The sequence below is a fragment of the Ranitomeya variabilis genome, chromosome 4, assembly GCF_051348905.1.
Source record: "Ranitomeya variabilis isolate aRanVar5 chromosome 4, aRanVar5.hap1, whole genome shotgun sequence".
Classification (NCBI taxonomy): domain Eukaryota; kingdom Metazoa; phylum Chordata; class Amphibia; order Anura; family Dendrobatidae; genus Ranitomeya; species Ranitomeya variabilis.
Window position 1 is genome coordinate 702,106,515 of NC_135235.1, and position 27,273 is coordinate 702,133,787.

General features: G+C 42.6%; 2 protein-coding genes across 2 annotated transcripts in view; one reads left to right on the forward strand and one right to left on the reverse strand.

The window, feature by feature from the left end:
• Positions 1-27,273, forward strand: part of LOC143766434 (uncharacterized) — a 353,435-nt gene that overhangs the window by 122,859 nt on the left and 203,303 nt on the right. The gene's annotated exons all lie outside the window — the stretch shown is intronic.
• LOC143766458 (gastrula zinc finger protein XlCGF66.1-like) overlaps positions 20,400-27,273 on the reverse strand; it is a 59,762-nt gene continuing 52,888 nt past the window's right edge. Inside the window, exons 7-8 of the mRNA XM_077254173.1 lie at positions 22,151-23,667; positions 20,400-21,106 (exon numbers count right to left, since the gene is read on the reverse strand). Coding sequence (XP_077110288.1) covers positions 22,982-23,667 — 686 coding nt within the window. The 3' untranslated portion in view covers positions 20,400-21,106; positions 22,151-22,981. The remainder of the gene's footprint in view (positions 21,107-22,150; positions 23,668-27,273) is intronic.

Consider the following 27,273-nt stretch of genomic DNA (forward strand, 5'->3'; position numbering starts at 1 on the left):
CTTGGAGACTTATTTGAGGTGTTTTGTGTCTGCTGATCAGGATGATTGGGTCGCCTTTTTGCCGTTGGCAGAGTTTGCCCTCAATAATCGGGCCACTTCTGCCACTCTGGTTTCTCCTTTCTTTTGCAATTCAGGGTTTCACCCTCGTTTTTCATCTGGCCAGGTGGAATCTTCGGATTGCCCTGGAGTGGACACGGTGGTGGATAGACTGCACCGGATTTGGAGTCATGTGGTGGACAATTTGAAGTTGTCTCAGGAGAAGACTCAGCAGTTTGCTAATCGTCATCGTCGTGTGGGTCATCATCTCCACGTTGGGGACTTGGTGTGGTTATCTTCTCGTTTTGTCCCTATGAAGGTCTCTTCTCCTAAGTTTAAACCTCGGTTCATAGGTCCTTATAAGATTTTGGAGATTCTTAATCCTGTATCTTTTCGTTTGGACCTACCAGCATCTTTCACCATTCATAATGTCTTCCATCGGTCGTTGTTGCGGAGGTACGAGGTACCGGTTGTTCCTTCTGTTGAGCCTCCTGCTCCTGTGCTGGTGGAGGGTGAATTGGAGTATGTTGTGGAGAAGATTTTGGACTCTCGCGTTTCCAGACGGAGACTTCAATATTTGGTTAAATGGAAGGGATACGGTCAGGAGGATAATTCTTGGGTGACTGCCTCCGATGTTCATGCCTCTGATTTGGTTCGCGCCTTTCATAGGGCGCATCCAGATCGCCCTGGTGGTTCTCATGAGGGTTCGGTGCCCCCTCCTTAAGGGGGGGGGTACTGTTGTGAATTCTGTTTTTGGGCTCCCTCTGGTGGTTACTGGTGGTACTGGCTGATTTTTGTCTTGCACCTGTTCCCATCAGGAATCTGGGAGTTTCCTATTTAGTCTGGCTTCTCAGTCATTCTAGTGCCGGCAATCAATGTTACCAGAGCACCTCTGTTGCTTGTTACCTGCTCCAAGTCTGCAATTCAGCTAAGTTGGATCTTTGGCATTTTTTGTGTTTGTTTGTCCAGCATGCATTTATATTTCTCTTGCTGCTGGAAGCTCTAGTGATCTGAAATTACTACTCCGGTGTCATGAGTTGATAACGGAGTTAAAGTAATTTCAGGATGGCTGTTTAGGGTTTTGAGGTGACCGCGAAGTCCTCTTTTGTATTTTCTGCTATCTAGTCAGAGGGCCTCTCTTTGCTGAATCTATATTCATACTGCGTACGTGTTTTCCTCTTACCTAACCGTTATTATATGTGGGGGGCTACTATCACTTTTGGGGTTTCCCTGGAGGCAAGCCAGGTCTGTGTATTCCTCTACTAGGAGTAACTAGATCTCCGGCTGGTGCGAGGTGTCTAGGGATAATCGTAGGCACACCCCCTGGCTACTATTAGTTGCGTGTTAGGTTCAGCGTCGCGGTCATCTGAGATTCCATCATTCCTAGAGCTAGTCCGTTTTTGCCTGAGTCCCTGCCATTGGGAACCATGACAGATATAATTCAGGTGGAGCCGAGCACCATGACAGCCGCACATACTCTGACACAAAAGGAAACGGCCATTGCTAGTGAGCGCATATGGACAAGATGACATTTCATCCTTTAGAAGGGACACATTGATGATAGAAGGCCAGTGTAAAAACCTACTATTAATTGTTTGATTAGTTCATATTTTATACAACGAGGATTTAACTACTGTACTATTCTTCTTAAACACTTCATAAATGACATGTTTAGTGATATAGTAGAAATAAAATTGTTCCATGTATAAATAGGTCGTAAAAATATTGGTTCTTTTAATCTCGTTTTTAACATATAATTAGGATCAGACTGTATTTAAAAAACCACACATGAGGATGTGATCACCTTTTATCTTTTGGCTTGTTCAATGCATTCAGGTTGAAAATGCTGTGCAAGTTGTTATGATGATTAAGATGCATTTATTCTGGCACTTCAGTAGTTGTTTTTTGCGTTTCTTCATTGTTGCATATAAATCTTGAATTCAATAAGTTGTAATTTGAAAAGAAAAAAAGGAAGAAACTCACACAAACATAAAATCAGATGATTCAAGGCTTAAAGGGAACCTGTCACCTGAATTTGGCGGGATCGGTTTTGGGTCATATGGGCGGGGTTTTCGGGTGTTTGATTCACCCTTTCCTTACCCGCTGGCTGCATGCTGGCCGCAATATTGGATTGAAGTTCATTCTCTGTCCTCCGGAGTACACGCCAGCGCAAGGCAATATTGCCTTGCGCAGGCGTGTACTCCGGAGGACAAAGAATGATCTTCAATCCAATATTGCGGCCAGCATGCAGCCAGCGGGTAAGGAAAGGGTGAATCAAACACCTGAAAACCCCGCCCATATGACCCAAAACTGGTCCCGCCCAATTCAGGTGACAGGTTCCCTTTAAACATTTTTTTTTACATGTCCCAAGTTGAATCCCTGTACAAATATAAACAAGAACACAAGTAACACATTTTTTCACAATTTTAAAACATACGTTTTTTTCACAATTGTGCATTAAAATTTTGAATTTGATTTCTCCAAAGCAAAATATAAAGAAACATAGTCTTGTGACATATCAAATGAAAGCAGGTACCATTCTGAGAAAAATTATGCCTCTCCCACCTCTTTATCTTAATTCTAGCCCGGGATATGATAAAAAATGTAAAGCCATACCAGGCCAAAATCCGCGCTTTTTCAAAACCTTAGAAGTCTGTAAAAAATTAACTTATGAAGAAAAAAATTCAAATCTTTTAATTTGCAATTAACTAAAGTTGCACTTCATAAAACAAAATAATCTAAAGACGTCAGGTAAAAAAAAAAATCATATTTGGATCACTTGATATGGAATGACCCTGCTGCACAAAGGTTGATGGCCCCATAAGATGCTCCATAGAATAATAAGCCCCATGACATACTCTCACCTCCTGTCGCTGAAGGTCTGGTGCCGGTGTCTTGAGCAGTCAGGGACACCGGTGCGCTATGGGTGCCAGGTGCAGGAGTCGCCGCTGGCTCAGGACACTGGCACTTGTGATATTCAACTGTCCCCGTTCCACCACCGCGCGCCGCTGTGTCTTCCGGGTCTCTGCAGTGACTGTTCAGGCAGAGGGCGCGCAGTAACTATGTCATCGTGCCCTCTGACCTGATCACCACAGCCAGAGGACATGGAAGACAGAGCCTGGAGGTGGAACAGGGACAGGTGAATATCACATGGCTCACCCTCCCCCGTCATACTAACCCCTCCTGACACGGTCCCTGCTTCTCCAATGGTCTCTGGCGCCGGCAGCTTGATCCTGTGTTCAGCAGTCACATGGTACCGCTCATTAAAGTAATGAACATGCGCTCCTAGCATGGGAGTGGAGTTGCATCCATATTCATTACTTTAATGAGCGGTACCCCGTGACCGCTGAACACAGGAAGAGCTATGGGTGCCGGAGACCATCAGAGAAACAGGGATGTGCAGAGATGCGTCAGGTGGGGGTGAATACAATGTGACAGCCATGACTCCAGCCGCTCCTCCTCCCCCACCGACCCCCTGGGACAATTACTCGAGTATAAGCCGAGAGGGGAACTTATAGCCTAAAAAAATGGGATGAAAATCTTGGCTTATACTAGAGTATATACGGTAAATCTCAGTCTACTTTGCTTAGAAAAAGAGGTAATAACATCCATTTTCATACCTTGAAATATCTCAGCTTGTAGTTCCTTTGTTGGACAACGCTAGGCTCTGGTCATCAGCACGTCAATCTTCAGTACGTCTGGCACTTGTAGTACTTCTGGTACTTGTCAATCCATCTGGCACCTCTTAGTCCTCATTTGTAGATTCTGTCTGATCCTTGTGACTTGTAGTGGAATTCCTTACAACTTTCACAACTGATGTTTTACAAAGCTTTTCTATTTTCCCTTGTGTGCAAGTAGAAGAAAATCCATGCAAAATAGCACAAAAAATCAGGTATGGCTGGCTCACCAAATGGTAAATATACTTACCGTATTTTCACCGTATTTTTACCGTATTTTTCACCTGACCGCTCACCTGACCGCTCACATGACCGAGACGTCATCGAAGGTCCTTCACTCACTGCATTCCTAGGAACAGAGGCAGACGCTTGCAGCGGTGACAGCCAGGGTTCGTCAGAGGGGTGAGTATATCCATATTTTTTTTTATTCTTTATTTTTTACATGAATATGGATCCCAGGGCCTGAAGGAGAGTCTCCTCTCTTCCAGACCCTGGGAACCACACGCCGTATAAGATGACTGGGCGTATAAGATGACCCCCGTCTTATACGGCGGGCATATCCCAAATTCCATATTTTATATGGAAAAGTTGGGGGTCGTCTTATACGGCCAGTCGTCTTTTACACCAGAAAATACGGTATTTTGCAAATTTATTTATTCAGGACTTCTTACCAGATGCGATACTCTAAAGAAAATGTCATGAGGTTTCTTATAAAAAATGTAGTGTAGTGGTTTATTGGATTGTCCACTAAAAAGCATCATTACATTACAACATAAAATAGGTGAAATAGTTGCGAATATATTGTCCATTTGTCCATATCAAAATTTGTTCCCCATTTTTCTTGGGATCCTGAATGGTAGATTGCGTCTGTCTCTGTCAAGAGCATGGTTAAAGAAAGAAACACGTGGTTAACTCACCACCAGTCCATCTGATGTCTGTGTAAAATGTAAGCAAAGTTTATCCAAAGAAAGCTTAGTGAGCCCCTCTTCCTGTGGGTCATGTGGTTATATATGTCCAACAGAGCACGTGTTCTCTCTATATAGTGTTAGCATTTACCCTGAGCTAAATATACAGAAATAACCTGTCAGCATGTGCTCAGTATAAAATTGAGTGTAATAAGAATAAATCAATAACCAATAATTAATATTTAACAAAATATTTTTAAAAATAAAAAAATATATACGTTCAAATTCGTCCCATTCAAAATAAAATTATATATAAAAAAAAAGAATCAAACATACTTATTTGGTATCACCGCATTCAGAATCACCAGATCTATCAATATAAAAAAAGAATTAACCTGATAGCTAAACGGTGTAACGCCAGAATTACATTTATTTGGTCGCCGCAACATTGCATTAAAATGCAATAACGGGCGTTCAAAACATCGTATCTGCACCGAAGTGGTATTCATTAAAAACATCATCTCGGTGAGCAAAAAATAAGCCCTCACTCCACAAGAGATCATGAAAAATGGGGACACGACGGGTATCAGAAAATTGTGCAATTCTTTTATACTTTACCTAATAAAGAGGAGTTATTTTTACTGATAAATGTTTGTTTGGGGTCATTTATTTTCTGTTGGTATTTGGTTTATCCTATAAAACTCCCATATAATATTCCCACATTGAATTTATTCTATAAAACTCTCATATAATATTCCATCCTTGAACGCACGCTGCGCGAATCATGTTTTAGTACAATTTGTCAATAATATATATAGTTTCTCCCGGTCTGAGTTATTTTTGATGCTCAACAAAATACGATTTTCCTATAATTCCTTTCTCACTCTCTAGGTATAATAATAACTTCTCTGTGTGGGATTTTTGATGTTTAAAAAGGTTGTCCACTAGTTGGACAACCCCTTCTCATTCCTCATGTTTGGTCCTATTAAAATAAAAACACTTATACAAACCTCCCATGCTGGCACCATTTCAGCGGTGTCGGCACTTGCATTCTTGGTTTTCTTTTGAGCTTTTTACATCATGTGAGCCTTGTGCCCAATCAGTGCTGATGTCACTGTCCTCACCTTCGGACAAATCGAGCATCATGAGGAAGTCAGAGACCAGCCGCGGCCCTGGATTCCTGTTGATGTTCAATACGTCCAAAGGTGGGAACAGTGAAGCTGCCGCTGACTGGGCACAGGACTCGTGTGATGTAACAACCTCACATAAGTCCGAGGACAGTGGGTCTCGACACCAATGAAGCAGAGGCCGTACGCCAGCAGAGTAGGAATGTTTTTATTTTAATAGAGCCAAACATGAGGAATGAGTTCACTGAGAAAAAAAAATTATCATCCCTTGATTAGAAGATTCACCGACAAAAGGATAAAACTAAACTTTATTAATTCCAAATGTAAAACTATACCCATAATTCACCCCCTGAAGGTTAGTCAGAAGGTGACTAATAGAAAAAACATATACCCCACATCTTAGTATATAGGGTGAGGTGACATATACCACACTCACTCTCCAAGACTCTCATTTCTAAGTGATTCATTGTCCAACTCCTCACCAAAGGCGACTCATCAAGAGACTATTTAGCCCCTTTCTGCCACTGGACGTACTATTCCGTCCATGTGGGGTGGGCCCTACTTCCCAAGGACGGAATAGTATGTCCAGAGCGATCGGCCGCGTTCACAGGGGGAGCGCGGCCGATCGCGGCCGGGTGTTAGCTGACTATCGCAGCTGACATCCGGCACTATGTGCCAGGAGCGATCACGGACTGCCCCCGGCACATTAACCCCGGCACACTGCGATCACACATGATCGCAGTGTTCCGGCGGTATAGGGAAGCATCGCGCTGGGAGGGGGCTCCCTGCTGGCTTCCCTGAGACCCTCGGAGCAACACGATGTGATCGCGTTGCTGCGAGGGTCTCTTACCTCCTCCTCCCTGCAGGCCCGAATCCAAAATGGCCGCGGGGCTGCATCTGGGTCCTGCAGGGAGGTGGCTTACCAGCGCCTGCTCAGAGCAGGCGCCGGGAAGCCTCCCTGCTGTGCATGTCAGATCGCTGATCTGACACAGTGAACAGCAAAGTGTCAGATCAGCGATCTGTCACTTTACTGTGATGTCCCCCCTGGGGCAAAGTAAAAAAGTAAAAAAAAAAAATTACATGTGTGAAAGAAAAAAAATCCTAAATAAATAATGATAAAAAAAAAATATTGTTCCAATAAATACATTCCTTTATCTAAACGACCCGACCCTATAAAACTGTCCCACTAGTTAACCACTTCAGTAAACACCGTTAGAAAAAAAAAAACAAGGCAAAAGACAAACCTTTATTATCATACCGCAGAACAAAAAGTGGAATAATACGCGATCAAAAAGAGGCATATAAATAACCATGGTACCGCTGAAAACATCATCTTGTTCCGCAAAAAACGAGCTGCCATACAGCATCATCAGCAAAAAAATAAAAAAGTTATAGTCCTCAGAATAAAGCGATGCCAAAATAATTATTTTTTCTATAAAATAGTTTTTATCGTATAAAAGCGCCAAAACATAAAAAATGATATAAATGAGGTATCGCTGTAATCGTACTGACCCGAAGAATAAAACTGCTTTATCCATTTTACCAAACAGCGCCCCCAAAAGAAATTCATAAATAGCTGGTTTTTGGTCATTCTGCCTCACAAAAATCGTAATAAAAAGCGATCAAAAAATGTCACGTGCCCTAAAATGTTACCAATAAAAACGTCAACTCGTCCCGCAAAAAACAAGACCTCACATGACTCCATAATGGGAATATGGAAAAATTATAGGTCTCAAAATGTGGTAATGCAAAAAATATTTTTTGCAATAAAAGCGTCTTTTAGTGTGTGACGGCTGCCAATCATAAAAATCCGATAAAAAACCCGCAATAAAAGTAAATCAAACCCCCCTTCATCATCCCCTTAGTTAGGGAAAAATTAAAAAAAGTATTTACTTCCATTTTCCCATTAGGGCTAAAGTAAGAGTTAAGGTTAGGGATAGGGTTAGGGTTGGGGCTAGGGTTAGTGCTACAGTTAGGGTTGGGGCTAAAGTTAGGGTTAGGATTACATTTACGGTTGGGAATAGGGTTGGGATTAGGGTTGGGGGCGTGTCAGGGTTAGGGGTGTGGTTAGGGTTACCGTTGAGATTAGGGTTAGGGGTGTGTTTGGATTAGGGTTTCAGTTATAATTGGGGGGTTTCCACTGTTTAGGCACAAACGCGACATGGCGTCCGATCTCAATTCCAGCCAATTCTGTGTTGAAAAAGTAAAACAGTGCTCCTTCCCTTCCGAGCTCTCCCGTGTGCCCAAACAGGGCTTTACCCCAACATATGGGATATCAGCGTACTCCGGACACATTGGACAACAACTCTTGGGGTCCAATTTCTCCTGTTACCCTTGGGAAAATACAAAACTGGGGGCTAAAAAATAATTTTTGTGGAAAATACGTACGCTACTTACCTGGTAGCAGTGTTTTTTCAGGAGCCCATGACAGCACAACGAGAGGGGATCCGCCCTTCAGGGACAGGAAACCTCAGACATAAAAGGGCGGCACCTCACTCCCCCGTCAGTTGGTTTACAGAGTACGAAGGGACCTTCTAGGTTAGTAGCACATAAACAATTTTAAAACATGGTACAATTCACCCAGTGAAAAAACTTAGGAATTAACTAAAGGAAGTGTCGACTCCAATAAGCAAAGAGGATAGGGAATATAAGGGTGCTGTCATGGGCTCCTGAAAAAACACTGCTACCAGGTAAGTAGCGTACATATTTATTCAACTGTCCCCGTTCCACCACCGCGCGCCGCTGTGTCTTCCGGGTCTCTGCAGTGACTGTTCAGGCAGAGGGCGCGCAGTAACTATGTCATCGTGCCCTCTGACCTGATCACCACAGCCAGAGGACATGGAAGACAGAGCCTGGAGGTGGAACAGGGACAGGTGAATATCACATGGCTCACCCTCCCCCGTCATACTAACCCCTCCTGACACGGTCCCTGCTTCTCCAATGGTCTCTGGCGCCGGCGACTAGGGAGGGACCACTGCCTCCAGCACCCTTCTCCCAAACGTGAGGTCGGAGGAGCCACCTAGATCTAATCTATAGTGTCTAAGAAAGGTAGATGGAGAAGACCATGTGGCCGCCTTACAAATGTCTTCAATCGACACCTCTGCTCTCTCAGCCTAGGATGTGGCTACCGCCTGAGTGGAGTGAGCCTTTATACCATCTGGAATTCCCACGTCACCTGCGGTATAAGCGAGAGATATCGCCTCCCTGATCCATCTGGCTAGTGTATTTTTTGATACCCTAAGCCCCTTCCTAACTCCCTGGTAGGATATAAATAAGGAGTTATCTTTTTTCCAGGTGTCTGTAACTGAAATATATTTGAGAAGCCACCTTCGTACATCCAAACAATGAAATCTAGGTTCCTTATCATTAGAGGGATTAGAACAAAACGAAGGTAGGACCACCTCTTGTGATCTATGAAATTTTGAAGCAACTTTTTGAAGATAAAGGGGGTCAGGTTTCATAACAACTCTATCTTCCCTAAACTGCATATATGGAGGTTGCCTAGACAATGCTTGTAGATCACTAACCCTTCTTGCGGACGTGAGGGCAACTAGGAGGGCCGTTTTAACCAACAGGATTTTGATTGGGACAGTATCAATAGGCTTGAATGGGGCTTGTGTTAGAGCTGAGAGCACAAGATTTAGGTCCCATGGAACTATCTTCTGTTTGGGTTGGATACCTAACTTGTGCACCTCCAAGAAGCCCTGAGTGCCGTGGTCTATATCTCTCTATCTTCTGTTTAATAACCGGTCTGGATCTGGTAACCGCCTTGAAGAACCTAGATATCCAGTGATTACTGGCTAAGTTAGAATTATATAGCGCCCCCAGAGCCGACACCTGAACTCTGAGGGTGCTGGTGGCTAAGCCCATCTCTAGTCCCCTTTGTAAAAATTCTAAAATTTGAGTGATACAAGGCTTTTGATCAATCTGTGCCCCTGAACTCGATAGGAACTTTCTCCAAACCCTGACATAAATGTTTGTCGTAGAGGTTTTCCTACTCTTAAGAAGTGTATTAATAAGATTTTGAGAAAATCCTTTCTCCTTTAGTAGTGACCTCTCAAATTCCACGCTGTTAGGTGTAAGTTGGCTACTCGTGGATGCAGGATTGGACCCTGGGAGAGGAGGTCTGGTATTTCTGGGAGGATCCATGGCTGGGAAATGGACATGTTTCTCAGCCATGGGAACCACGACCTTCTGGGCCAGAACGGGGCTATTAGTATCACTCGGGCCCTGTCTTCCTGTATTTTCCTCAGAACTATAGGAATTAGGTTTAGAGGGGGAAAGGCATAGGCGAGACTGAAGTTCCAGGAGATTAGGAGAGCGTCGACTGCATACGGGTTGTCCTTTGGGTTTAGGGAACAGAATTGATGTAGTTTTCTGTTTCCTCGACTGGCAAAGAGATCTATTTCTGGACATCCCCACAAATGTACGATCTGATTGAAGACAGCCGGTTTTAAAGACCAGTCCCCTTGTTTGAGTTCGTTGCGGCTTAAATAATCGGCCATGGTATTGAGTTTTCCCTTTATATGAAGAGCCGTAAGGGAAAGTAGGTGATTCTCGGCCATCTGAAAAATACGATTCGCAACGTCCATTAACGACCCAGACCGCGTACCTCCTTGATGGTTAATATAGGCAACGGTCACCTGGTTGTCAGAGAATAGTCTGACATGTCTACGCTGCAGGGGTTCTCTCCCCTCTGTACCAGTGAGTCACTGTAAACCTGTTTACTGTAAATGATAGCTATAACCCTGTATGTAACCCCTTTCTCATGTACAGCACCATGGAATTAATGGTGCTATATAAATAAATAATAATAATAATAAGGAACCCATTCAATGCGCGTTCTACCGCTAACAATTCCTTTAGATTGGAGGATGAGTTTCGTTCAGACTGGGACCACAAACCCTGGATCCAATTATTCTCCCAGTGTGCCCCCAACCCATAGGGCTAGCATCAGTTGTTATTACTCGTGTTATTCGATTTGTCCAGGGTACCCCTCTACGAAGATTCGGTATGTGCGTCCACCAAATTAGTGAATTAGTGGTCTCAACAGATAGTGAAAATTTGCAATCGAGATTAGCCCCCAGCTGACGAAAATTATGTAAAACATCCCACTGCAGAGATCTCGAGTGAAACTGTGCCCAGAGCACCGCCGGAATACAAGAAGTAAGAGAACCCAAAAGTGACATCGCTTCTCTTAAGGAGACTACGGGATTACTAATCGTTCTGGTGACCAGCCGATGAATACTGTCCACTTTTGAGTCCGGCAGGCGACATTCCTGCTGACCAGAATCTATGATAAAACCTAAAAACTCCTGTGATCTTAAGGGCTGTAGACGCGACTTCTTGAGATTAATAACCCATCCTAAGTTATGTAATACTGCCATCACCTTCCCCAACTGGTCTTTACAGTGTGATTCTGAACGTCCCACAATCAATAAATCATCTAGGTAGGGAATTATTAGTATGTTTTGTTCGTTAAGGTGTGCCATAACCTCTACCATGATCTTAGTGAAAACACGGGGTGCAACTGCAACACCAAAAGGGAGTGCCTGATATTGAAAGTGCTCCACAGTGCCGGCGAGTGAAACCGCCACCCTGAGAAAACGCTGATGATTTACATGTATTGGGACATGGCAATAGGCGTGTTTCAGATCTAAGACAACCATGAAGCAATTGTGAAAGAGAAGTTTTATTGCCGTTTTCACAGATTCCATTTTAAAGGATGGGATCAGCAAGAATTCATTCAGGCCTTTTAGATTGATGATGGTACGATATGACCCATCAGGTTTTTTTTATCAGGAATAAAGGGGAATAAAACCCCTTACCTCGCTCTTCCGTGGGTACTCTAATCAGAACCCTCTTTTGTTGGAGATCCTGGACTTCTGACTCCAGTGCCAATTGTTCTGCAGGAGAAGAACGGATGGGAGTTAATTTAAATTTGTCCTGAGGGATATGATGGAACTGGAATTTTAAACCCTCTTTAATGATACTGAGGATCCACGGACTATTGGTGATCTTCAACCAGGCCGGGTAGAAGGCTAAAAGCCTACCGCCCACCTGGACCGCCAGTCATTGAAGTTTTTTAGAGTCCCGAGAGGAGTTAAACATATATCCTCTACCTCTTCTTCTGTTGGAGTTATATCTGGTCGATTCTCTATTTGAATCTCTGTCAGATCTTCGGCGATAAGACCATCCTCTGTTGTAATCTCGCCTATAAAAGGGTGTTCTGAAAAGAGGGAACCGCTTTTTACTGTCACCCGCCTTTTCTAGCAGCTCATCTAGCACCGGTCCAAACAAATGAACCCCTTCACAGGGGATGCCACATAACTTTGATCTGGCCTATAAGTCTCCCGGCCAACATTTTATCCAAAGTGCTCTACGGGCTGCGTTGGACAAGGCTGAGGACCTTGCGGCCAGCCTAACAGAATCCGCTGACGCATCTGAAAGGAAGGCTGCTGCATCTTGAATTATGGACATAGAAGATAGGATTTCATTTCTAGGAACTTTATCCTTAAGCTGGTCTTCCAGGTGGCCCAGCCACACCATCAATGACCGGGCTGTGCAAGTGGCCGCAATTGCTGGCCTCAGGGATCCCGCTGATGTCTCCCAAGCTCCTTTAAGGAACACATCAGCTTTCCTATCAAGCGGGTCCTTTAGGTTTCCCAAATCCTCAAATGGGAGAGAAGTTTTTCTGCACGCTTTGGCCACTGCAGCATCCAATTTCGGGACCTTGTCCCAAGAGGATGAAGCCTCCTCCTCGAAAGGATATCTCCTTTTGAATGCTGGTGGAAGTGACCCCTTCCTTTCGGGTTTCTTCCATTCTTTTGTAATCAGCGACTTGATTTTATCTACCACAGGAAAAACCCTCTGGGATTTACGATCTATGCCCTTGAACATTATGTCCTGGATGGAACATTCTGACTGGGTCTCTTTAATCCCCATAGTGTTGTTGACGGCCTTGACTAGGTGGTTAATCCTATTTATTGACAGACAGGCTTAGCTAGATTCAATGTCCTCTGAAGATGAAGATGATGGAAGAGAATCCGAGCTCACACCACCTGTCTCTGAATCCACATCTGAGGCTGGGGATGAAATTTCCTTTCTTTTTTTGGAAACTGTCTTGTGAGACCTGGACCTCATGGAATCTCTGACCTCCTGTTTAACCATATCCCTAAGAGTAGACGTAAGGTCAGGGGCCTCCTCCTCAATTAAACGCTGTATGCAGGATCTGCACAGCTTCTTTTTATGCCCATCTGGAAGTGGCTCCGTACACATGGCACACTCCCTATGCTTGGACTTGGAAGCACATTTTCTCCCATAATAAGGAGAGAGGGAATACAAGGAGGGACAGCAATCAGAAAGCGTACTTTCACGTAGCTCACTTACCCATCCCTGCAGCGAATGGTACCGTGATCGAGGGGTCCTTCTTATCCGGAGGTTCCTTACGGCCTGAGGACTTGGTTGATTTCTGAGCCGCCTTAGCTCCACCAGCGCGACTACTGCCACTAGATCGCTGCTGGGAGCTCACTTGAGGCTCTTCCAACTCCTGCTGCTGCTGCTGTCTGACCAGCTGCGATGCTCCTTCTGGCGAATCCATCACGAGAAAGGATCAGGAGCACCTCACAGCCGGTATGTGCTACCTTAAATATACCCCCATGGTACCACCCCCGGGTGGGGGACAGCAGGATCTCCAGGTGGTGCGATTAGTACCAGGCGCTGATAGGCACGCTCCCCAGGGTCGCGCCCCCGCCCCCGCCGAGATCCAGCACAGCCCGGACAACAGGGCGCCGCCATTGACCGGGACGGCGCTACTGGGCATGCCCCGCCGCGTCATCAGGCCGCGCTGCCAGCCGCAACATCCGGAAATGTCACTTCTGGTCGCGACCGCGGCATTGCAGGCCGACACGTGCAGGAGGACGCCAGCACCGCCCGGAGCAATCAGCGCGCCCGCACCAGGCAGCGCACAGACCCCCGGAGGCCCCAGCAGACACGACCCCGCAAAGCGCAGCCCTGTATACTTACCAGGTACGTGCGCGGTCCACATTAGAAGTCAGCCCACGCTATCAGAGGCCGCTTCTCACTGCTGTCACCGACACCGACAGTACCCCTGCCGTGTGGTGCTTCCACAATCTGACCAGGCTGAGGTAGGGGACCCCCGCTACCTGCATCGGCCTGTCAGAAGTGGGATATCTTCTTAAATCTTCATCCCTCTTCTTAGAGTCTGTCTGAAGAGGTTCCCCTGTCAGGGACAGGAAACCAACTGACGGGGGAGTGAAGTGCCGCCCTTTTATGTCTGAGGTTTCCTGTCCCTGAAGGGCGGATCCCCTCTCGTTGTGCTGTCATGGCGACTGAATAAAAATAGATTTTTTATTTTCACGGCTCTGCGTTATAAACTGTAGTGAAACACTTGGGGGTTCAGAGTTCTCACAACACATCTAGATAAGTTCCTTGGGGGGTCTAGTTTCCAATATGGGGTCACTTGTGGGGGGTTTCTACTGTTTAGGTACATTAGGGGCTCTGCAAATGCAATGTGATGCCTGCAGACCATTCCATCTAAGTCTGCATTCCAAATGGCGCTCCTTCCCTTCCGAGCTCTCCCATGCGCCCAAACGGTGGTTCCCCCCACATATGGGGTATCAGCGTACTCGGAACAAATAGGACAACAACTTTTGGGGTCCAATTTCTCCTGTTACCCTTGGGAAAATACAAAACTGGGGGCTAAAAAATAATTTTTGTGGAAAAAATGTTTTGTTTTTTTTATTTTCACGTCTCCGCGTTATAAACTGTTGTGAAACACCTGGGGGTTCAACGTTCTCACAACACATCTAGATAAGTTCCTTGGGGAGTCTAGTTTCCAATATGGGGTCACTTGTGGGGGGTTTCTACTGTTTAGTTACATCAGGTCCTCTGCAAATGCAACGTGACGCCTGCAGACCAATCCATCTAAGTCTGCATTCCAAATGGCGCTCCTTCCCTTCCGAGCTCTGCCATGCGCCCAAACGGTGGTTCTCCCCCACATATTGGGTAGCAGCGTACTCAGGACAAATTGGACAACTTCTGGGGTTCAATTTCAACTGTTACCCTTGGAAAAATACAAAACTGGGGGCTAAAAAATTATTTTCATGGGAAAGTTTTTTTTTTTAATTAGAGCCGTAAAGGCTCTACATTATAAACTTCTGTGAAGCACTTGGTGGGTCAAAGTGCTCACCACACATCTAGATAAGTTCCTTAGGGGGTCTACTTTCCAAAATGGTGTCACTTGTGGGGGGTTTCAATGTTTAGGCACGTCAGTGGCTCTCCAAATGCAACATGGCGTCCCATCTCAATTCCTGTCAATTTTGCATTGAAAAGTCAAATGGCGCTCCTTCCCTTCCGAGCTCTGCCATGCGCCCAAACAGTGGTTTACCCCCACATATGGGGTATCGGCGTACTCAGGACAAATTGTACAACAACTTTTGGGGTCCATTTTCTCCTGTTACCCTTGGTAAAATAAAACAAATTGGAGCTGAAATAAATTTGTGAAAAAAGTTAAATATTCATTTTTTTAAACATTCCAAAAATTCCTGTGAAACACCCGAAGGGTTAATAAACTTCTTGAATGCGGTTTTGAGCACACTGAGGGGTGTAGTTTTTATAATGGTATCACATTTGGTTATTTTTTATCATATAGACCCCTCAAAATGACTTCAAATGTGATGTGGTCCCTAAAAAAAAATGGTGTTGCATTATTTGAGGTCTGAAAGCACTGGGGTTTTTTTTTATTTTAATTTTGACCATTTTTCTTTGTCAGAAAAAAAATACAAAATGTATTGCTTGGAACTTCGGAGACATGTTGTCAGACGTTTATAGAATAAAAGAACAATTTACATTTTACTCAAAAATATACCTATAAAGAGAAAAGTCAAAAAAACTGAACATTTTGCAGTGGTCTCTTAATTTTTGCCAGAGCTGTATGTTCAAGAGAGACTAGACGAATAAAACCCTAAAATCATTTATCATGTTATCCGAAACAGTCAGAAAACTAGCCACATATTGGCAGACTGCAGCCTTCAAATTATATACTTCGTAAGTTTATAAGCCACTCCAGTGTCAGGAATAGATAGTATGTGAAAATACAGTACATACCGCTCAGGGAACACAACTTCCAGAGATAATTTCTATATTCATAGTAAAAAATAGCACGGATCTCCCAGACATTATAGTTGCACATATCCCTAGTCTTTATAATGATATTGCACTAATTTCTTGACAGACTGCAGCATGACAATTAGTTAGAAGCTGCTATTGATCTTTGGAGCAGGTAAGTGTTCCCTGAGTGGTATATATTGGGCCGTCTGAAAACTGAGTTTAGTCTAGGACAATTTGCCTGCACTACTAATAGACAGCTGTTACAATACCAAACTAGGGCAGTCTCTATAGGAGGAAAAACACAAGTGAGTGTGTATATGTCACCTCACCCTACAGTGAGTGCGGAAAGTATTCAGACCCCAATAAATTTTTCACTCTGTTTCATTGCCGCCATTTAGTAAATTCAAAAAAGTTCATATTTTTTCTCATTAATGTACACTCTGTATCCCATCTTGACGGAAAAAAACTGAAATGTAGTAATTTTTGCAAATGTATTAAATAAGAAAAACTGAAATATCACATGGTCATAAGTATTCAGACCTTTTGCTCAGATACTTGTATTTAAGTCACATGCTGTCCATTTCCTTGAGATGGTTCTACTCCTTCATTGGAGTCCAGCTGTGTTTAATTAAACTGATAGGAATTGATTTGGAAAGGCACTCACCTGTCTATATAAGACCTCACAGCTCACAGTGCATGTCAGACCAAATGAATGAGAATCATGAGGTGAAAGGAACTGGCCAAGGAGCTCAGAGACAGAATTGTGGCAAGGTACAGATCTGGCCCAGGTTACAAAAGAATTTCTGCAGTACTCAAGGTTCCTAAGAGCACAGTGGCCTCGATAATCCTTAAATGGAAAACGTTTGGGACCAACAGAAGTCTTCCTAGACCTGGCCGTCCAACCAAACTGAGCAATCGTTGGAGAAAAGCCTTGGAGAGAGAGGTAAAGAATAGTGATGAGCGAATATACTCGTTGCTCGGGTTTTCCAGAGCACGCTTGGGTGATCTCTGAGTATTTGTTAGTGTTCAGAGATTTAGCTTTCCTTGCTGCAGCTAGATGATTTGCAACTACTAGACAGCTTGATTACAAGTGGGGATTCCCTAGCAACTAGGCAACCCCCACATGTACTTAGGCTGGCTAGTAGCTGTAAATCAAGCAGCTGAATCAACAAAAACAAAATCTCTAACAAATACTCGGAGCTCACCCGAGCGTGCTCGGGAAAACCACGAGTATATTCGCTCATCACTAGTAAAGAACTCCAAGATCACTGCATGCAAACCTGCTATGAGCAAATAGGAAGATTCCTGGAGCTGCAGTGCTCTCCAACGCAGCATCCACTGCTTGTCTCGTGACAAGCGGTGGATGCCGCGTCGGAGAGCACTGCAGCTCCAGGAATCTTCCTATTTGCTCATAGCAGGTTTGCCTACAACAACCACGCTGAACTAATTTGATATATGATCGTGCAGCGATTATAATTCCCGTTACCGGCTTTCATTTAATAACCCCTGTAACTGATGAAGGTTACAATTGACAGAAATGTTTTCCTGTATTTACTACAATAAATTTTTCCTGCTGCATCTTACCTAAAGTTGAGTGCTAGGTCTCTTACTATTAATCTATATGGTTTGGGAACCTGTCCTTGGCACCCCTTCTCTAGTAGTGCTCAAGGTTAAATTTTCCACTTTCCATCACCCATGACAGCACGACGAGAGAATTAGAGATTTGTAGTTTCTTAGGGAGGGATCACTGCCTGTAACACCCTTCTCCCGAATGTGAGGTCAGAGGAAGCAGACAGATCTAACCTATAATGTCTGAAGAAGGTAGATGGAGAGGACCGAATGGCCACCTTACAGATTTGGTCGATGGAAGCATCTGCTCTCTCCACCCAGTATGTTGACATGGCTCTTGTGGAATGGGCCTTCAGACCTTCTGGAACAGCCCTGCCTGCACTATTATATGCTAATTTAATGGCCTCTCTCACCCATCTAGCTATAGTCTGTTTAGAGACCTTAAGGCCCCTTCTCGACCCCTGAAACGAGACAAACAAGGCCCTTTGCTTTCTCCAGGGTTCCGTTACCTCTAAGTATCGTAGAAGACATCTCCTAATGTCCAGGCAATGACGCCTCTCCTCCTTCTGGTTACTAGGGTTAGGACAGAAAGATGGTAGGGTTATTTCCTGAGCCCTATGGAACCTTGACACCATCTTGGAGAGATAAGCTGGGTCTAATCTTAATGCAATTCTATTGTCCATGACTTGAGTGTTGCAAGGGTCTGCTGATAATGCCTGCAAGTCACCTATTCTAGGAGCCGAAATAAGTGCCACTAATACGGCTGTCTTTAATGCAATTATCCCTTCTGACACCATTTTCAATGGCTCAAAGGGACCTTAGATCCCAAGGAGTAGGTGTAGGAGATGGGACAGAGTTTGCTCTGAGTAGACTCTGATAAACCTTGCCACCCACCTATCATTCGCCAGGTCACAGGTAACGCCGCCAAAGCTGAAACCTGCACCTTGAGGGTACTGACTGATAATCACAACTCTAAGATTTCATCTTGAGAATTCCTCATCAAGGACAGGAAACCAATTGATGCGGAGAGAGGAGCCACCCTTTTTATCTTGAAGGTTTCCTGTCCTTGAAGGGTGGATCACCTCTCTCGTGGTGCCATCATGGGTGATGGAAAAGAAGGCTTCTCCCCTATGTGACATCTCTGATGTTTAAATAGTAAAGGAAAAGAGTGCAAAATATAGTTTGCACAAGGCAATAATAAATAGGAAGAGGCTTTATTACAACAACAATGCCAAGACAGACAAAAAATGCATTAAAAACAATTAATGATGGAGCGACATGCAAGACAATGAAAGGCAAGTAAAATAGGAAATGTGCAAAATTACAAAAATCTTCAAAAATTATTATAAAGGCAGTCAATATTGTGAATACATGATAGATCTGGTATATAGATAGATAGATCTGTCAAATGTCCATGGCTGGAAAAAATATATATATTGGGTGTCTAACAGGCTATGTGATATAATAATGAAATGTTTAAATAACTGTAGTAAGCCAACTGATCAATCTCCCTGAGAATCAAATAAAATATAAATACCCACCTGACAATTGTCATATATACAAAATATAAACATGCATGAATCAATGTATGAAGTCATAGATCACCAGAGTGGAGACAGTCCATCAGAGGCTCAAACACACATGCAAACACTCAGAATGTGTTTGTAACAAAATACTAAGGCAGAAATAAGCCAAATAAGGATCACGTGTGTGAACAAGCCCCCATGGTGAGCTGACAGTCACCAAGTTTCTCAACAAAGACCGCACAAATATCTAAACATACTTACTAAGTCAGCATGCCCTAGCTCTGCCCAACGCGTGTCGCTGCCTCAAAGCAGCTTCATCAGGGGTAGTTGTCATAGTGAGTCAGAACCCGATTTACAGAAAGCAAGTGCATTTGCTAATCACTCAGTGAACGCTACACATACGAGTGGCATCCACTGAGTGTTTACAATCAGATGGAGAGAAAGTCCAATGGCCAATGCACACGCGGCAATTCAATCATGTGCGATCCAGGAAAAGAGGCGACTGCCGGAGCCAAGCATCCGGCCATCAGTGCGCATGCGCAAATTGGACCCATACCTTCTGCATAATAAAATAAATGAATACAAAAAGCAAAATAAACAATAAAACATACAACACCTAGTAAGCACATTTGGACGGCATAAACAAGCTGTGCAGAGCAAAAGTTGGCATACCTTTCATGGGGAATATGGATGAGGGAACCAAGCAACTAAAAATGCACCATGTTCCAAAGAGGTATGATCTCTATTATCCTTCATTAATTTATCCCTTTGCTATCCCTTCCATTTCTCCATATCTCCCCCTAATCCCTTTCTTCTTTCTCACTTATAAGCCAGGCAGCCAACAACACAGTTGGATTAATACAATCCACATCATAAAAGGTGGTATGTAAAAAAAAAAAAAGTTTTTTTTTCTCTTTCCCCACAAAAGCAACAAACTATTCAACCATGATAGAAACCAAAATAATACAATTATAAATACCAATATATAATATCATGCCACCCTAATGCCATATGAGTACCTTACACTACGCCTATACAAACCCATAGAGAACCCAAATCCACACACACAAGGGCAATGAGGCCCCAATTACTTAATCACCCAGGGCCCCCATAACTCAAAAACTAAGTCATAAGGAAACCTGTAAAAAAAAGATCTTCATTAATGCCGAATGGTCTAACAGAATTTAGTTCATACATCCACCGGGATTCCAATCTTAGCAGTTCCCCTTGTCGATCCACTCTACGTATGTTAGGCCTAACCTTTTGAAGGCCCAACACCCTTAATCCCCATGTGAGTTCAGCTTGGTGCTCCAAAAAATGGGAAGCTACAGTGGTTATAGTTTTCCCTTTAGCCACATCTTATCTGGCCAAACCTATATTCGATATATGTTGCTGTATACGTTTCCGCATCTCCTGAGATGTTTGACCAATGTATAACGTAGAGCATGGGCAGATCAGTACATAAATAACATTATGTGTTTTGCAATTTATGTAATCCTTCAATATGTAAGTACACGAATCAACTGGATTGACAAAGGAAGTTGTACGTTCCACATATCCACAAATATTGCACTCACCGCATGGGTAGGATCCCCGTAACCGATAGCCCGTACCTAACCTTGTGGTAGGCTGAACAAAATGGCTTTTCATTTAGGAATCACTAAAATTTGGAGCCCTTCTAGCGGTCATTACCGGACGTTCCGGCAACAAATCAGAAATGCGTGAATTGGTCTTAAGAATTGCCAGTGTGTCTGAAAAAGGCCTTTTACCCTCTCCCATTGATTATGGAAAGTGGTTATAAATCTAATATCATTATTAGGAGCACCTGGACTTGGAGTTAGTAGCTGATCTCGAGTCTTGGATACCTTTCTACGATAGGCCTGCATTATCACTGATCTGGGATACCCCCTGCTGCGCAGCCGTGCCGAGAGGTCCCCAAATTGGGTCTTGTAGTCCCATATCTCTGAACATTTAAGACGCAATCTTATAAATTGTCCATAAGGTATACCACTACCACGTTTGAGATGTTCCGGGTGGAAACTTCTGAAGTCCAATAGTCCATTGGTCGCTGTCTTCTTCCGAAAAAGGTTTGTGCACAATTGGTTACTTTGGAGAGAGCCTGAGATCCAAAAATTCTACAGTAGAAAGAGAAAAATGATGAGTCAAACAAATATTAAATGAATTCTGATTTAGTGATACAATAAAATCCTCACAATCATTTTGAGTACCTGTCCAAATGAAAAAAACATCATCAATGAAACGAAACCATGAAAAAACATGTGCTTGAAGTGCCGGCAATAGGTACACATGCTCCGCCTCCCACCACCCCAAAAAGAGGTTGGCGAAAGACGGAGCACAGAATGCCCCCATCGCCATGCCAGAAATCTGACGAAAAAATGAAAAATGAATTAATTGTGAGTCAAAATGAATTTCAATAGACCAAGGAGAAAACAATTATGCTGTAAATCTGAAAAATTCTGACTTTCTAAAAAATATTCTACAGCATTCAGTCCATGTTGATGCGTAATGTTTGTGTACAATGATTCTTCATCTATTGTCACTAATAAGACTAACTCAGGTAATTGTAGACTCCTCAATTTTTCAATAAGATCCAAAGAATCCCTTAAATATGATGGTAATGTCAAAACCATTGGCTATAGAAAAAAATCTACATAAATACAGGCTCTCTCCAAGGCCCCCAATCCCGGCAACAATAGGTCTGCCGGGAGGACAATTAAGGTCCTTGTGCACTTAAGGCAGGAGGTAGAAAGTCGGTATGACAGGTTTCCTCACAAAAATATATTCCATCTCCTGCTTATTAATGATAACTTCAGTCAAAGCCACCAAGAGTAGGCGCTCAAGTTTTTGATTAAAAACGACTGTAGGATCAGATGGCAACTTAACATAATTTTTTGGATTGTTCAGCTGTCTCCTTGCTTCATGGACATACATCTCAATGGGCCAAAGGACTGCGTTGCCTCCTTTGTCTGCAGTCTTAATTACAAACATGGTATTGGATTGCAACCTTGAAAGAGTCCTTCTATCAGATGGAATCAGGTTTTGCTTATCCGAACAATTATCAGGGAGACACTGTATCTCACTTTTCATAACCTCAAAAAAGGTTCTAACAGAAGGGATAAAGGTTGTAGATGGCAATTTAACTGGAAAACGTCTCCTACCTGTATTCATCTCATTTTCATTTAGTAAATCAAGCAAATCTAAAAAAAACTCGCCTGTCAAGTGACGAGGCAGAATCAGGAAGCAAATCCGGTTTTGAATGTAGAGCCTGTAATACAATCTTCCTACAGAATAAGAAAAGATCTTTGATTAATGTAAATTTATCAGTAGCATGGATCGGCGAGAATGATAACCCCAGTTCAAGTACTGACCTCTCAAGTTCAGTTAGCATGTGTAGATAAATTAATAATCTGTAATTGCTGACTCTCTGAGGTTATCGCTTGTATTTTTCCCGTTGAGTCATTGGAAGATTTTGCTGCCTGGTATTTCTTTTTTCTTCTGCCACGCCGGATCCTCTGTCCGTGTCGCTGTTGCCTGAGGTTTTTTTTTTTCCCCCAGCCATGGACATTTGACATCATTCTCCCTGGAGATCCTTTCATTGCCTCTTTTATACTAGATCTATTATGTATTCACAATATTGACTGCCTTTATAATAATTTTTGAAGATTTTTGTAAGTTTGCACATTTCCTATTTTACTTGCCTTTCATTGTCTTGCATGTCACTCCATCATGATTTTAATTGTTTTTAATTGCATTTTTTGTCTGTCTTGGCATTGTTGTTGTAAAAAAGCCTCTTTCTATTTATTATTGCCTTGTGTGCACTATATTTTGCGCTCTTTTTATTTACTATTTAGAACTCTGGTTGCGCATTGAGTAGCACCTGGCTGTATGGTGTAATTGTATTTTATTAAGTGGTGCCCACCTTCTTTCCATTTCAAGTTCTATCTCTGATGTTTACCAACAGTTGATTTCCAAGTAAAATATTTCCCACATTAAGAAAATGAAAAAGGCTTCTCCTCTGTGTGACTGCTCTGATGTCTAACAAGACTATCTTTCCGGTTAAAACATTTCCCACATTCTGAACAGGAAAATGGTTTCTCCCCTGTGTGAGTTCTGTGGTGAGAAACAAGATGTGATTTCTTGTTAAAACATCTCCCACATTCTGAACAGGAAAATGGCTTCTCCCCTGTGTGAGTTCTCTGGTGATTAACAAGAGTATGTTTCCAGTTAAAACATTTCCCGCATTCTGAACATGAAAATGGCTTCTCCCCCGTGTGAGTTCTCTGGTGACCAACAAGAGACTTTTTCCAGTTAAAACACTTCCCACATTCTGAACATGAAAATGGCTTCTCCCTTGTGTGAGCTCTCTGGTGGTTAACAAAATCTGATTTATCTGCAAAACATTTCCCACATTCTGAACAGAAAAATGACTTATTTCCTTTAGGAGCAGTTTTTTTTTTAATGCCTCTTTTGTGACTTTGATTTTCCTTAGTAGTCGGTAATGAATCAGAAGATGGGACCTGTTTCATAGGATCGAATGACAGATCTTTGCTGTGAATGGATGATGGTATATCTGGAGTAACAGCAATCACTTCAGTTGTATCTTGTAGGATCTCAAGATCATCAGATTTAAAATATGAAGATGTCTGCTGTCTCTCTGATCTCCTGGTACAGTCATCTGCTAAAATAAAACATTATGATTTTTTATGTTCAATCTACTTTATTAAACATTTTGGAAACAAAAAATATATGAAAAATGGTAATATATATAATTGTAGAAAATATCTAGCATTCAAAATGAGAATACCACTTTTAACAGTAAGTCAAACATACCATGGTAGACAATAACAATAACCATATGGCAAACGCCAACAAGGTATTCAAAGAAGAAAGACATAGGATAAGAAAAAGAGGGAAAGAAAGACAAGGGAAGAAAAAAAGAACAAAAAGGGGTTATGGATAAAGGGGTCCTTAAAATCATATACAGTGCCTTGCGAAATTATTCGACTCCCTGGAACTTTTCAACCTTTTCCCACATATTATGCTTCAAACATAAAGATATGAAATGTAAACTTTTGGCGAAGAATCAACAACAAGTGGAACACAATTGTGAAGTTGAACGAAATTTATTGGTTATTTTAAATTTTTGTGGAAATTCAAAAACTGAAAAGTGGGGCGTGCAATATTATTCGGCCCCTTTACTTTCAGTGCAGCAAACTCACTCCAGAAGTTCATTGTGGGTCTCTGAATGATCCAATGTTGTCCTAAATGCCTAATGATGATAAATATAATCCGCCTGTGTGTTATCAAGTCTCTGTATAAATGCACCTGCTCTGTGATAGTCTCAGGGTTCTGTTTGAAGCACAGAGAGCATCATGAAGACCAAGGAACACACCAGGCAGGTCCGTGATACTGTTGTGGAGAAGTTTAAAGCCAGAGTTGGATACAAAATGATTTCCAAAATGTTAAACATCCCAAGGAGCACTGTGCAAGCAATCATATTGAAATGTTAAGAGTATCATACAACCGCAAATCTACCAAGACCCGGCCGTCCCTCTAAACTTTCATCTCAAATTAGGAGAAGGCAGATCAGAGATGCAGCAAAGAGGCCCATGGTCACTCTGGATGAACTGCAGAGATCTATAGCTGAGGTTGGACAGCCCGTCCATAGGACAACAATCAGAAATCTGGCCTTTGTGGAAGAGTGGCAAGAAGAAAGCCATTTCTCAAAGATATCCATAAAAAGTGTTGTTTACAGATTGCAACAAGCCACCTGGGAGACACACCAAACATGTGGAAGAAGGTGCTCTGGTCAGATGAAATCAAAATCGAACTTTTTGGCAACAATGCCAAAATATATGTGTGGCGTAAAAGCAACACAGCTCATCACCCTGAACACACCATCCCCACTGTCAAACATGATGGTGGCAGCATCATGGTTTGGGCCTGCTTTTCTTCAGCAGGGACAGGGAAGATAGTTAAAATTGATGGGAAGATGGATAGAGCCAAATACTGGACCATTCTTGAAGAAAACCTGTTGGAGTCTGCAAAAGACTTGAGACTGGGACGGAGATTTGTCTTCCAACAAGACAACAATCCCAAACATAAAGCAAAATCTACAATGGAATGGTTCACAAATAAACGTATCCAGGTGTTAGAATGGCCCAGTCAAAGTCCAGACCTCAATCCAATCGAGAATCTGTGGAAAGAGCTGAAAACTGCTGTTCACAAACGATCTCCATCAAACCTCACTGAGCTTGAGCTGCTTGCCAAGGAAGAATGGGCAAGAATTTCAGTCTCTCGATGTACAAAACTGATAGAGACATACCCCAAGCGACTTGCATCTGTAATCGCAGCAAAAGGAGGCACAACAAAGTATTAAGTTAAAGGGGCTGAATAATATTGCACGCCCCACTATTCAGTTTTTGAATTTCCACAAAAATTTAAAATAACCAATAAATTTTGTTCAACTTCACAATTGTGTTTCACTTATTTTCGATTCTTCATCAAAAATTTACATTTGGTATCCTTATGTTTGAAGCATGATTTGTGGGAAAAGGTTGAAAAGTTTCAGGGAGCGGAAAACTTTCGCAAGGCACTGTATATATGTTAATGTGCAAATTCTTATGTAACTGTAAAAGTCAGCAGAACAAATTATGGAAATCAGGTGAGTCCTGAAATAATATCCATCCACTCCAAATCCTTCTAAATGTATTGTTTGTTCCATTGCAGTCTGCAGACAGCTTCTCCTTTCTACACAGATTTACCATGTCCTTATACCAGTGTAATATGTCAGGAAGGTTTGTAAGTTTCAAAAACCGCGGGATTACCATTTGTGCTGCTGTTAGACAAAACCGAAGAATTGTATTACTTTATAGTTCTTCTCTTGTGCAATCCCAGCGCTAGCAAGTTTATGAGTGAAGAGAAACCATCTTTCCCAATCCTAAGGAGACAAGCTTATCCCCAAGTCTCTCTCCCATGCCTGTTGAAATGTTAACTTCTCGGCTTCACCCTCTCAGCTCAAGCCCCCATAACTCACTGATATAGCATGTGGCAGCCTATTTTCTTCTAAGAACAATTTCTCAAAAAAGGTGAAGTTTGAAATCAAAATTTTATCAAAATTATGTGCCACTAGGAAAGATTGTAATTGCAAGTATTCAAACCACCTAACGTTCTCATTTGGAAACTGAGCCTGCTCCCTGTCTTCTAGCACCTGAAACAATCGGGTATCCTCCACTGCCCTCCGACCGAGAAAAGATCTGCGCAAGTATCCAGGGAGAAAGGATGAATTGAAAAACATTGATGTAAGTGGGCTAATATTCCTATCTGGGAACCTCCCCTTTTCTCAGAGTGCTCCAAATTTTAAGTGTGTCTCTAGTTAAATTACAATTGACTATAGTCAATGATTACCCAGAACACCACGGCAGATGTCTTAAAGGGACATCCAAACTCTCCGGTTCCACCCTCACTCATTGTTTAGCATCAGCTTGAAAGTGCCAATCTAGAATCCTAAGTAATGCAGTAGCCTGGAAGTACCTCCTAAAATTGGGAAGACCAATTACACCACTTAAAGATTTAGGTCGAGAAAGGGTCTGTATGCTTATGCAAGGTTGGAGTTTACCCCATATGAAATACTCAATTATTATTTTTTAATAAAATATCCTTGAGTTTTATATTTTTGAACATTTCTACTTAAACTGTCTATAAAAATGGAAAGCTATGAAAAAACTTTAATTATTTACCAAAACATTGACAGTTCACAGTCTAATAGAAAACCTTGTTGGATGATCCAGTAGTGTGTGGTGTTCAACTGTTTGCTCATTCTGCCCCCAAAATATTGAATAAAAAGAAACCAATCAATCTTATGTAGGCAAAAATAATATCAATTCTCATCTCACAAATAAGAAGTCCCCACTCAGGTCCATCAGCTGTCAATGGAAAAACAGAGGTTCCCACACTATTAATGGTTCAAAAAAGCTGTTGAAAAGCAACAGGGTTTCTATAAACCAATCCAGCAAAATCCGCTCTCACTTCTGAGTCTAGCAGTGTGCTCAAACAACATTTAGGATCCCTGTATTTAGCAATATTATAGTGAGAATAACCCACTTAATTTGCGGTGTGTATGTCTCCTGGAGCACAGCCTGTCACTATATGTTGGGGAATAAAGAGGCAAATGTGTAATTTTCACTCTCCAACATCCACTGCGTATTAAATTGGCTGCAGAGTCAAAATATTCACTCCTCCTACACACGTGGTCAAAATTGTTGGTACCCCATACTTAAAG